General features: G+C 37.3%; 1 protein-coding gene across 1 annotated transcript in view; it reads right to left on the bottom strand.

Annotated features, from left to right (window-relative positions):
* ALG6 (ALG6 alpha-1,3-glucosyltransferase) overlaps positions 1 to 13,727 on the bottom strand; it is a 100,288-nt gene that overhangs the window by 10,296 nt on the left and 76,265 nt on the right. The window contains exons 7-11 of the mRNA XM_007959133.1: positions 12,291 to 12,476; positions 11,565 to 11,700; positions 8,180 to 8,265; positions 6,515 to 6,599; positions 4 to 74 (exon numbers count right to left, since the gene is read on the bottom strand). Coding sequence (XP_007957324.1) covers positions 4 to 74; positions 6,515 to 6,599; positions 8,180 to 8,265; positions 11,565 to 11,700; positions 12,291 to 12,476 — 564 coding nt within the window. The remainder of the gene's footprint in view (positions 1 to 3; positions 75 to 6,514; positions 6,600 to 8,179; positions 8,266 to 11,564; positions 11,701 to 12,290; positions 12,477 to 13,727) is intronic.

Raw genomic sequence — 13,727 nt, 5'->3', positions numbered from 1 at the left:
TACAATGATACCAAGAGAATGGACTTTTCATGTACTTGGAAAGAAAATAAAAAGAATGATAGAGCACAGCTAACCTTGAAGGACAAAAGGAAAAATGTGATATAATAACTTATAAAATAGAATAGCCATTTAATTATGAATCTAAAAATTATTTCAAGTGAAATGTAAAAGTTTAATGTGGCTTCTATCTAGAAGTAAAATATAAACATAACACTAGCATGTATAATATTTAAATCAGATTTAATAACCAAAATATTGTTTTAAAAACAATGATTATAAAGCTATCTATATAACTATATACAATTATATATACCTACACACACACACATATATATACCTATATATATATATACATCTACCTATATAACTATATATAGCTATGTAACTACCTAAAACAGGTTAAGACTCGGTTATTAATAAGCAAAACTACTAAGACACAATAATCATACCTTCATACTCCCTTGAGATCCCTGACACTTTAAATTAAAAAGTATGAAGACCAAGGTGGTCACAATCTAAAACTTCTTGAAAAAATCTACTTTCATTTTCTTAAAATGTATACTTCCATAAAATATATTAAATGTTCAAAAATTTATCATTTCAAATGGATGTTTTAAAGAAAAATTATTTAGATTTTCAGAAGTTTATTTTCTGCATATTAGACATATGCCTATATACATCCATCTAGTTGCTCAAGCCAAAAACCTGGATTATCATCTTGTACAGTGCTACATACACATCCAATCCTTCAGCAAACAATGTCTGTAACCAAAAAAACTAAAATCATTGCCATCAAGTTGATTCCAACTCATAATGACCCTATTGAACAGAACAGAACTGCCCTACAGAGTTTCCAAGGCTGTAATCTTTACAGACACAGACCACCTTCATCTTTCTCCCATGGAGCAGCTGGTGGGTTCAAACTGCCAACATTTTGGTTAGCAGCCAAGTGCTTAACCACAGCGCCATCAGAGTTCTTTATCTACCTCTTAAATATCCATGCAGGAGCTCTGGTAGCATAGTGCCTAAGGCACTTGACTGCTAACCAGAAGGCTGGTGGTTCAAACCCACAAGCCACTCCTCAGAAGGAAGATGGGGCAATCCACTTCTCTCCACCCCTCTGCTGATGGTGGAATAAAGGAATAGTCTCAACCACCTTCATCTTCCTCCTGGACTACTATAATAACCTTCTAACTGGTAACACTCTTGCCCCCTTACAGTCCATTCTCCACAGACACCGTGTCATATCATGTCATTTCCCTGTTTAAAATCCTCCAATAGCTTCCTATCACCCTGAGAATAAAATCTAAACTCCTGCACACAGCTATATGATCTGGCTCCCATCTTCCTCTTCACTTCATCTCTTACTCTCCCTCACTCTCTTCATGCCAGACACTTCATACCTATTCTTTTATGCCTCAAACATATCAAATGTGTTCCTGTCTTAAGGCTTTTGTACTTGCTTTTATAAAGTCAGAACCCAAATCTTGTGGTTGGCTCCTTTGGTTGGTCATTCAGTTCTCAGTTCCAATGTCACTTCCCTAGAAGGGCCTTCTTTTACTCAAACAAAAGTAGTGCCTTCCAACCCCATCCCATCAGCTCTCTTTTCACATCACCCTATTTTCTTCATAGCATTCACTATTCCCAGATATTTTCATAACTAATTTGTTTATTATCCCTCTCCTGCCACTAACAGTGAAAGGCACTAATTAAGAGAGCAGGGTCATTATCTGTCATTCACTTATATGCCCAGTACCTGGAAGAGTACTTGGCACAAGACAGGATACTCAATATAAACTACTTCAATAAATTAAAAATAAATCATTTTGCTGCAGTGGATACATTAGCATTTTCAATTACCTCAATTATAGATTTATACTGAGAAACAATTCAACCAAACTTGATTTAAAGGAAAATACTTCTCAAAGTATAATGTGAAATGGTTTTAAAGCTCTCATAAGTATACAATATGAATTCAAAACATCAACAAAATTAATTTATCTTGTTTTAAACACAGTGGTTTGTATCAAAACACAGTAATCAAAATAAAATTAGGGCACTAATAAAAGAAAACATTTTTTCCAGCTTAGAACCTAAAAGTAGCCATTTCTAACACTACTACAGTTACTCAAATTCTGAAATTCTTCTATTCCATTGTCTTTGAGATAGACCTTTATTGTGCATGTTGTTTCCTAGAAAAATAACAATCATACATATTTTAAAATTTTTACTAGTTAGGCCAATAAAAGACATGAGAGCATTAGTAACCAACCACATCCATCTTATACTGAACATCCTATAGAATACTAATAGTAGATGACTTAGCATACTCAGGATTCATTCACAGAATGAAACAACAGAAGTTACCAGCAAAAAGGTAATAAAGAAAAAGTACATAAAGATAACGGAAAAGGAACAGAAATTATCGATCTTTTTTACCTTGTAGAACTGAAATGCACCTTTAAATGTTTCACTATTATGTTCTGTTCTGGCTCATTTTTGGACCACAATGTTAGTAAGTGGCAGCCCCAGAACTGGAACCCAAGTTTCTAAAGTGCTGTCTCTAGTACTTACTGTTTACATAAATGAAATTTTCTTCAGCTTTTAAAAGATTCTTGTTAAATTTCATATTATGGACCAAGACACACAAGAGCAAAATTTTAAAGTACCACAGAAATACAACCAGGAAGAGTTTGTAAACTCACTCAGTGATACCCTAAGCTGTAGGAAATAAACCCAATCTACTTTCAAACTGACACGTTATCCCCCTAAACAGATCTACCTTATCCCCTTTATCAAATACGTTTTTTGACTCCTCTTACACACAAATTAAGCTCCAAATTATCAACCCAATAAATTTGGTCCTTTTCAAAACTTGTTGTTACGTGCTGTCGAGTTGTCTCTAACTCATAACGACCTTATGTGCAACAGAACGAAACAATGCCCGGTCCTGTGCCATCCTCACGATCCCTACTCTACCTGAGCCCATTGCTGCAGCCACCGTGTCAATCCATCTCGTTGAAGGCCTCCCCCTCTTTCGTTGACCCTCCACCCTACCAAGCATGACATCCTTCTCACAACATGACCAAAGTAGGTGAGACAAAGTCTGGCCATTCCCACTTCCAAGAAGCATTCCAGCTACACTTCTTCCAAGACAGATTTGTTAGTTCTTTTAGCAGTCCACAGTATTTTCAGCATTCTTTGCTAACACCACAACTCAAAAGCATCGACTCTTCTTTGGTCTTCCTTATTCATTGTCCAGCTCTAACATGCATATGAAATGATTGAAAACACCATGGCTTGGGTCAGGCACACCTTAGTCTTCAAGGAGATATCTTTGCTCTTCAGCACTTGAAAGAGGTCCTTTGCAACAGATTTGCCCAATGCAATGCATCTTTTGATGTCTTGACTGCTGCTTCCATTGGCATTGATTGTAGAACCCAGTAATATGAAGTCTTTGACAACTTCAATCTTTTCTCCATCTATTGCAATGCTGCTTATTGGTCCAGTTTGAGTGCTAACCAGGAGGATGGTGGTTCAAACCCACCAGCCACTTCTTGGAAGGAAGACTGGGCAATCTACTTCCATAGAGATACTGCCTTGGAAACCCAAGGAGGGGTTGCTATGAGTCAGATACAACTGGACGGCAGTGAGTTTGATTTTGGTTTTCTTTGATCAATACTACACTCTGTAGTCTTCAATCTTCATCTGTAAGTGCTCCAAGTCATCCTCATTTTCAGCAAGCAAAACTGTGTCATCTATGTATCTCAGGTTGTTAATAAGCCTTCCTCCAAACCTGATGACACGTTCTTCTTCATATAGTTCCACCTTCTCAGATTATCTGCTCAGCATACAGACTGAATAAGTATGGTGAAAGGATACAACCCTGACACACTCCCTTCCTGATTTCAAACCATGCAGTATCCCCTTGTTCTGTTCCAACGACAGCCTTCTGGTCTATATACAGCTTTCTCATGAGTACAATGAAGTGTTCTGGAATTCCCATTCTTCTCAATGTTACCCACAATTTGTTATGATCCACACAATCAAATGCCTTTGCATAGTCAATAGAACACAAGTACACATCTTTCTGCTCTTCTTTGCTTTGAGCCAAGACCCATCTGACAGCTATGATATCCCTTCACTCCACGTCCTCTTTTGAATCCAGCTTGCATTTCTGGAAGTTCTCTGTCAATATACTGCTGCAAACGTTTTTGAATTATCTTCAGTAAGATTTTACTCATGCATGATATCAATGATATTGTTTGATAATTTTCACATTCTGTGGGATCACCTTCCTTTGGAATGGGTACAAATATGAATCTCTTCTAGTCAGTTGGCCAGGTAGCTGTCTTCCAAATTTCTTGGCATAGCTGAGTGAGTGCCTTCAGTACAGCATCCATTTGTTGAAACATCTTAATGGTCATTCCATCAATTCTCGGAGCCTTGTTTTATTGCCTATTCCTTCAGTGCAGCGTCAACTTCCTCCTTCAGTACCATTGGTTCTTGATCATATGCCACCTCCTGAAATGGATGATCATCTGCCAGTTCTTTTTGGTATACTGACTCTGTGTATTCCATCCATCTTCTTTTGATGTTTTCCGCATCATTCAACATATTGCCCATGGAATCTTTCAGTATTGTAATTTGAAGCTTAAATTATTTCCTCAGTTCTTTCACTTTGAGAAATGTGAGCATGTTCTTCCCTTTTGGCTTTCTAACTCCAGGTCTTTGTACGTTTCTTTATAATAACTGACTGTGTCTTCCTGAGCTGCTCTTTGAAATTTTCTGTTTAGCTCTTTTATCTCGTCATTTCTTCCTTTTGCTTTAGCTACTCTCCATTCAAGGGCATGCTGCAGAGACTCTTCTGACATCCATTTTGGTCTTTTCTTCCTTTCCTGTCTTTTTCATGACATTTTGCTTTTCTTCATGACTCATGTTCTTGATGTTATCCCACAATTCCTCTGGTTCTCAGTCACTGGTGTTCAATGCATCACATCTGTTCATTAGATGATTCCTAAATTCAGGAGGGATATAATCAAGGTCATATTTTGGCTCTCATGGAATTCTTTTTAATTGTCTTCAGCTTCAACTTGAACTTGCATCTGAGGAGTTAGTTGATGGCCTGTTCCACAGTCCGCTCCTGGCCTCGTTTTGGCTGAAGATATTGAGCTTCTCCATCGCCTCTTGCCACAGATGTAGTCAATCTGATTCCTGTGCACTCTGTCTGGTGAAGTCCACGTGTATAGCTGCTGTTTGTGTTGTTGAAGAAAGGTATTTGCAATGAGTAAGTCGTTGGTCTCGCAAAATTCTATCATGCGATCTCCAGCAACATTTCTATCACCAAGACCTTATTTTCCAACTACTGGTGATTCTTCTTTGTTTCCACCTTTTGCATTCCAATCACCAGTGATAATTAACACATCTTGATTGCATGTTCAGTCAATTTCGGACTGCAAAAGTTGGTAAAAATTTTCACTTTCCTTATCTTTGGCATTGGTGGTTGGTGCATAAATTTGAATAATAGTAGTATTAACTGGTCTTCCTCTTAGATGCATGGATATTATCTTATCACTGACAGCACTGTACTTCAGGATAGGTCTTGGCACACTTTTTGTGATAATGAATGCCACATCATTCTTCCTCAATTTGTCATTCCCAGTATCGCAGATCATATGATTGTCTGATTCAAAATGGCCAAAACTAGTCCATTTCAGCTCATTAATGGCTAGGATATTGATCTTTCTGTGTTCCATGTCATTTTTTTTGACAACTTCTAATTTTCCTAGAGTCATCCTTCGTACATTCCATGTTCTGATTATTAATGGATGTTTGCAGCTGTTTCTGTTTCATCTTGAGACATGCCAAATCAGCAAATAGGGGTCTCTATCCACATCATTTCAAACTTATTTCTCATTATGTTCTATCCTACTGCCAACACACACAGAGGTTAATGTAAATTCTGTTGTCTAATAGTATTCCCAGAACATTCCCTGTTCCTTCCCACCTCTGTACCTTCCAGCTCTTCCCCATCCTGAATACTCATCTGCTATATAAACTCCTATTCCAAACCTGGCCCAAATTTCAAAATTTGGCTCAAATCCCACTTGGTCTAAGAAGCCCTCTGAAATGTTCTAAAGTAATATATCCCTTTCCCCCATTATCAAAGAACTTCATTTGTACCTGATACGACTTAATACCATTTGCTTTACATATAGCATAATTATTTAAGCATATGCCTAACATTAGAGTTTTCTTCTTTCTATTCCCTCATTGATTAATACAAAGGAAAAACTAAATAAATAGTTGTGAATTATACTGAAAGATTCTGAGTGCTCTGCCTGTGCCCAAAACAACATCTACATATTAGAGACACAATAAATGGTTGCCAAACAAATGAATGTCTTATTTCCTACTTCAGTCAAGAATGTTCAGGGCAAGAAAATAATAATTTATAATGTTAAAAGATCAGTATCAGCTAGAAATTAAGTATTTAAAATAATGAGAAACTTACCAGAGTAAATTTGAATGCTTTGGGAGAGGGCTGAAATGTTAATTTTATACATGCAGGAAGCAGACTCAAAAATGTAAAACAAAAGCTAAAAAAAATTAATAAAAAAATTGTGAGAATTCGAATCTAGCTAAAACAAAGAAATATTTTTAAAAGTATAAACATAAACTGATTTCAAATTAAAGGGTTTTTTTTAAGACCAGTTAACATTTAAATAGTCTATACACTGAAATGGGAGCTCTGCAGCATAGTGCGTAAGGCACTTGACTACTAACCAGAAGGCTCGTGGTTCAAACCCACCAGCCACTCCTCGGAAGGAAGATGGGGCAATCTACTTACATAGTGATACTGCCTCGGAAACCCAAGGAGGGGTCGCTATGGGTTGGGTTGACTTGACGACACATAACAACAACAACATACACTGAAATATGTACATACTTTAATATATATATGACTAGCTGATATACTCATACCATAATGCAATCATATATTGTTTATGTTATTGTAGTATTTTATATCATTTATAGAAAAAGTACAAAGCTATAACTGAAGTTCAATCCTCAAACACTCTCAAAATACGAGAACACAAAGAAATAAGTATAAAGAAACAATGCTATATTTGTAACACAATCTTTACTCCCAAAAGTTGATTATTCAATTTTCGAACTTTGTTAAGTCAGAGAAAACAAGTTCAAAACAGAGTGGGAAGCAGTTAGAGCTTCTCCGGACAGACAGGGAAGAAAAAGTAGAGAATGCAGACCAACTCAGCAAACAGAGCAGTCTGGAGCCATTAAGTATCATGGCACACAGCCCTTGAACACAAGTATTACAACCCAATATAGTAACTGATTTTCCCATTTGTGTTGGTTTTGTGATATGTCAACTTAGCTAAGCTGAACTAAAGTCCCCAGAACTCTCTCCAGTATGCTTTTCATTAGGGTGGGCTACCAGGGATATTTTCTGACAAGCACTGAATGGCAGAAAGAGGCAGTAGCCATTTGGTAGCATACACACACCTTATCCCAATTATTCAAACACAAATCTAGGTGCTACTGTGAAGAAATTTTGTAGACATAATTAAAGTCCCTATTCAGTTGATTTTAAGTTAATGAAAAGGATGATTAGCCTGGGTGGGCCTCACTTAATCAGTTGCAAGTCTTTTAAGAGGGTTTAGGCCTTCCCTAAGCTCAGATTCTCTAAGCAGGAGCTAGGTCTAAACCGTTCTCTATTCCCCCTGGATGTCCCTTCTCAAAAACCTGCCTGGTGGACTTCTGGCTTATTTAGCCAGCCACCACAAATACATAAGCCAGTTCCTCATAATAAATCTACACATACATACATAGACACATATACATACACCTCCTACTCATTCTCTGGTTGAAGCCTAACTGATACATCACCGGAGAGTATCACTCTGATGATAATGTCAAATCATATTTAATACACTCCCTGTTTAAGGAGAAGAAAATTAAGTAATGATTCAGAATGGCTTTCACATAAAACAATTCAAATAAAGTTCTGTTGTATAGAGGGATAGGTTTAAGTTATGTAGAGAATTCACTAACAAAGAACCCTCATTACTTAATGTTGCGAGATTAAATGAGGTATTACTACAACAGTTTTAGAGCGTAAATTATAAAACACTATTTACAAAGTTTGTTCTCTTACCTCATTATTACCTGGATGTGACGTGGCAAAATATCCTTAATCTTCAGAAAGACATTGAAGCTACACCAAATATTGGCTACTTTATCCTTAAAAGAGATTGATTAATTTTACATTCTGGTATAATTAAAAGCAAATTTAGATCTCATTAAGTATATTTGATAATCTCTAATAGGCTTTTAAGACATATAAAGTTTTTATTCACTAATTTTAACTGACTTGATTAAACTGTCCAAGGAATAAACATATACGTACATACCACAGGCATTTTTTTTTTTTTTTACTTTTTTGCAATGGGAATTGATCTAAATCACCAGCCCATCATAACCCAGACACTCCCAAGAAAAATTTCATATTTTTCAAAGAGCAGCACACTATCTCTAAAATCCGCAGTTACTTACCATTGGATGTTTCTCTAAGAAATCTTTTTCATAATTCGTAGAACATGTATTACATTTAATCCATCTTATCACACATCTGAATTTATTTAACCTACTAGTGACTAGAAATCACAAGAGCTAATTGCTATGAAATGAAAAAATTTAAAGACATTAGCAGTTGTGCTAGGATCACTTTCAAAATTAAATTTGTAACTACAGTTCTCACACTCATGAAACCCATCCTCTACACAGCTGTGTGATTCACAGCTGTGTGATTCACAGCTGTGTAGGCATAACATCAAGAAAGCACTATCACTGACAACTCTATCATCCTACTGCCCTATGTTGTATCAAAGAAAATGGGCTTCAGATTTTGAGAACAAATGAATAGAGACTGGCAACACCATCAACTATGTATGAAATTCACTTTTATAATTACCATGATAACTCCAATTTCTGAAATGGAAGGTTTGGTAGTTAAAGCTGTATGTCAACTTGGTTGGGCCTGGATGAGTGACTGGGAAGCCGGTGGTAGTTATTCCCCATGAGACTGACAATCAACTCCATGGTGGAATCTACTGTGAGCAGCTGTGTAGCTGCCTTAGGGATGTGGTCTGTTTCCTGTATATAAGGAGAAGTCTTGGGGAACGGTCTCTAGCTTATGGCACACTTGAACCATGCATGTTACCATGTCGTTGTTCAACAGCCTGCCATGCTCTGACCTTGGGACTCTGAATGGACTTGAATTAACGGCCTGCCATGTGGTTTGGTAACATCAGGACTGTGCCATTTTATTTGTCGACCTTGGGCTTGTTAACCTCAGCAGCCAGTGGCTGCCTAAGTGAAGAGATGCCTCTAGCTTCAGTGGCCAGGAGCAAGAGAAAGAGCTGAAGCCCAAGGTCCAGGGGCCTTCACACAGCTCCTAGAGCTTGGCACTTTAAACTCGGACTTAAAGACTCCAAACTGTTGGAAAATGAACTCCTGTTTGTTAAGGCCATCTATTTGTGGTATATTCTTGTCAGAGCAGCACTAGGTAACCAAAACAGAAAGTAAGGCAGCTTACGTAGAAAATTAAACTCTTCTTTACATAGATTAGGAGCTCTGATGGCATAGCGCCTAAGGCATTTGACTGCTCATCAGAAAGCCAGCGGTTCAAACCCACCAGCCACTTCTCGGAAGGAAGGTTGAGCAATCTACTCCCGTAGTGATACCGTCTCGGACACCCAAGGAGGGGTCGCTATGAGTCAGATCCGACTCAATGGCCATGAGTTATTATTATTTTTTTTAATGGAGATTAAAGTTACATGCTATATAAAGAGATGGAGCCTTGGCAATGCAGTACCTAAGTACTCAGCTGCCAACTAATTAAAAACAGGCTGGCAGTTTGAACCCAAAAGCCACTCCATAGGAGGAAGAGGAATCCTATGGGGCAGTTCTACTGTCCTATAGAGTCACTATGAGTTGGAACCAACTTGACGGCAGTAAGTTTGGTTTTTAGGGTTATATAAAGTAGATGCTAGGAACACTGGCTGAGAAGTTCAAATCACAGCTCTCTCACATACATATGTGAATCTCTGACCTCAGATTTCTTATCCATAAAGTGGTGATAATAACACTGATCTCGAAGAGCTGTTGAAGGATCCAGTGAGACTACATGTGAACTGTGTGGCACCTACCTAGTATATAAGTTGTTGTTTTTGTTGTCATGTGCCATTGAGTCAGACCCGACTCACAGCGACCCCTCCCTTGAGTTTCCGAGGCACTATCACTATGAAAGTAGATTGCCCCATCTTCCTTCTGAAGAGTGGCTGGTGGGTTTGAACCGCCAGCCTTCTGGTTAGCAGTCAAGTGCCTTAGACACTACGCTACCAGAGCTCCCAGTATATAAGTAGTGTTGACAATCATCCCCACACCACACATTCCTGTTCTTCCTAACACCAAACTCTTTCTTAGTCTCTTCCAAAATACTGGTTCCATCCTCTTATTGGCCCAATAAAATATATTCTGTAGCAATTTATGAATTCAAAATTTAGAGATATATGTTTTTCTAAAGTTTGAATTCATAAATTGCTACAGAATATATTTTATTGGGCCAATAAGAGGATGGAACCAGTATTTTGGAAGAGACTAAGAAAGAGTTTGGTTCAAAATTTAGAGATATATGTTTTTCTAAGGAGCTCTGGTAGCATAGTGGCTAAAGCACTTGTCTGCTAACCAGAAGGCTGGCGGTTCAAACCCACCAGCCACTCCTTGGAAGGAAGGTTGGGCAATCCTACTTCTGTAGTGATACTGCCTCGGAAACCCAAGGAGGGGTCGCTATGAGTCGGGGCCGACTCAACGGCACATAACAACAACAACAACAACAAATGTTTTTCTAATTCCTTTTAAATGAAGTTTTATTCAAAAGCAAATTATCTATAAATATGCTATCTCTGACTAACTTTACTGATAGACCTTTTCTTCCCCCAGAAAAATGGTATGTTTAATTTAATTACTAAATCTAAATCATCAAATTATTCATGTAATAAGTTAAACAAGAGTGATTAAACTAGCATTAAATTAAATAAAATGAAAGATTCTCATTCAAAATTACCGTGGTGAGAATTACAGCTCATTAGGAATTATGATTTCTTTCTGAAGCAAACAGGGTTATTAGTTTCACAAACAATTTCCTAAGACTAAGAAGAGAATATAAACCAAAACATTACAGAGTTGTTAATTTCATATGTACAACATCTCATGCTGTCTTTTATTATGGACCCTATTCATTAGAAAGATGTATAATTGAATTATGAATCTGATGATGGTATAAATATTATCTATTTATGTACTAGAAAATGCTAGCTGAGCTAGGGGTTATATCATGGATTAAATAACTGGCAAGGAATGATTGCAAGAGGAGAGCAGCTGAAGTAACTATTCCTTGTGTGTTTTCTATATGAAATCCCCAAAAGTCACAGGGAGGATACCACAATAGAAAAGAGTAAGAGCAAAGTTTTTAAACATGCCTCAAATAACCCACGATCAACGGGGAAAAGTCGTCTTAGAACTTGCAGGATTTGTTCTCTTTCTGCAAAGAACGGCAGCCAGCAGAGAATGAAGGAAGCCACCACTGTGCAAACTATCTTTATTAGTAACACAAACCTAGAACAAAAACAAAGGCAGGCAGTAAGACTGGAAGAGGTTAATAATTGTGAGAAATCAGAGTCTCACTAAATATAATAAATGTAAATGCATAGTAATGATAAATCTAGGTTACCAATATAGGTTTAAAATGGGAGTCTGCTCAATCAGAGTTAAAAAATTCACAATTGCTAGAATGTCACTTTCCCAACTCACAGACTGCTATTGACATCCCAATTAACACTTACTTAGGTACCATTCCTATGGGAATTGGGGAATGTAATCATAAAGAAAAATGTCAAAATGGAATTTATTTCTAATGAAGATATTTATTTCTAATGAGAATAAATATAATATTTATTCTCTAATGGGATCAGATCTTACAGCAATGCTCTAACAAGCTAATCCACATTACTTCCAGTAAATGTACATTGATCAAAATAGCCCTCTAGTAAAGATTTAGAATACAGAATATACTTAATCCTTTTCCTCCCTCTCAGCCTACAGACAATACAATAAGAAATCACCAAAAGGCAAAGTCAAAGACTACTGCCAAACAAGGTCTATTAAGCTTTTTATTTTTTTAATTTCAGTGTTTAAAAACCACTCACCCCTTTCCTTTCAGGCCTTTTTTAAAACACTTGCCAAGTAAAAAACAAAAAAATGGCAAGGAGTGGTAAAGTTCCATCTGTTTATAATTTATAGCTAAACAAAATGCCAGGGACCCTAGCAGGTCCCAGTCATGAGATACGCCAAGAACACCCCACAAAGCAAAGCCAAGACTCACAGAATTATATATGTTCTTGTGTCAAGGAAATTAGCTCATTAATTAAGAGGGGTAGATCTTTCATTTTATAGAGCATATTTCTTATGTGATTTTAAAATAATTTATATAATAAAAGCTACTTCTATACAGAAAGTAAAAGTACTGAAGTAAACTCATTCGAATTTTTTTTTTAATTGTGATATGGGTGAAAATGTACAGAGTAAATTGGTTTTCCATTCAGCAATTCATACACATTTTGTTTTGTGACACTGACATCCCCAAAATGTAAATGACATCCCTTCCTGCCTTGAGCTTTATCCCTGGGCAAATGCTGCCCTTTTGATCTTGTATGGTTGACTGTTCTTATGAATGTGTACCTCTGCAGTGTTACTGTTCAGGTATAGGCCTGTCTATTGTTTGCTTGCTTCTATGAGAAGCAGCAGTCAAGAAATCAGACAATGTATTGCACTGGACAAACATGCTGCAAAAGACTTCTTTAAAGTATTAAAGAGCCAGTATGTTACTTTGAAGACTAAGGTGCTCCAGGGCCCAAGCCAAGGTATTTTCAATAGCTTCCTATGCACATGAGAGCTGGACAATGAATAAGGACGACCGAAGAACTGATGCATTTGAATAGTCGTGTTGGCAAAGAAAACTGAAAATACTAAGCACTGCCACAGAACGAAAAAAATCTGTTTTGGGAGAAGTACAGCCAGAATGTTTCATAGAAGCAAGAATGGCTAGACTTCGTCTCAGGTACTTTGGAGAAGGATATCATGCCAGGTAAAGTGAAGAGACAGCAAGATAGGGGAAGATCCTCAATGAGATGGACTAACAGTGCCTGTGACAAGGGGCTCAAGCATTGACAGCAAGGATTGTGGGATGGCGCAGGACTGGACAGTGTTTCTCTCTGTTATAAAGAGGATCACTATGAGTCAGAGCTGACTTCACAGCACCTAACAACAACAACAACATCATTTGGCTAAGGAGATCTGATGGTGTAGTGGTTAAACCACTTGACAGCTAACCAAAAGGTCAGAGACTTGAAACCACCAGCTGCTCGGCAGGAGAAAGATGAGGCAATCTACACCCGTAAACATTTACAGCTTTGGTCAGGCAGTTCTACTCTGTCTTATACTGTGAGTTAGAATCAACTCAGTGGCAGTGGATTTGGTTTTTTTTTTTTGTTTTTTTTTTTTTTGGTTCTTCCACTGGCTGAAAGTTGAGTAAACACGTTTGAAATTATACAGTGGCCTCAAATACATGACTAAATTTGCAACCC

The sequence above is a fragment of the Orycteropus afer genome, unplaced genomic scaffold (genome assembly GCF_000298275.1).
Source record: "Orycteropus afer afer isolate SDZICR_OR568_19922 unplaced genomic scaffold, OryAfe1.0 scaffold00016, whole genome shotgun sequence".
NCBI classification, from domain to species: domain Eukaryota; kingdom Metazoa; phylum Chordata; class Mammalia; order Tubulidentata; family Orycteropodidae; genus Orycteropus; species Orycteropus afer.
Note: the sequence above shows the minus strand (reverse complement) of the source record. Positions and strands in the feature narration are given on the sequence as shown.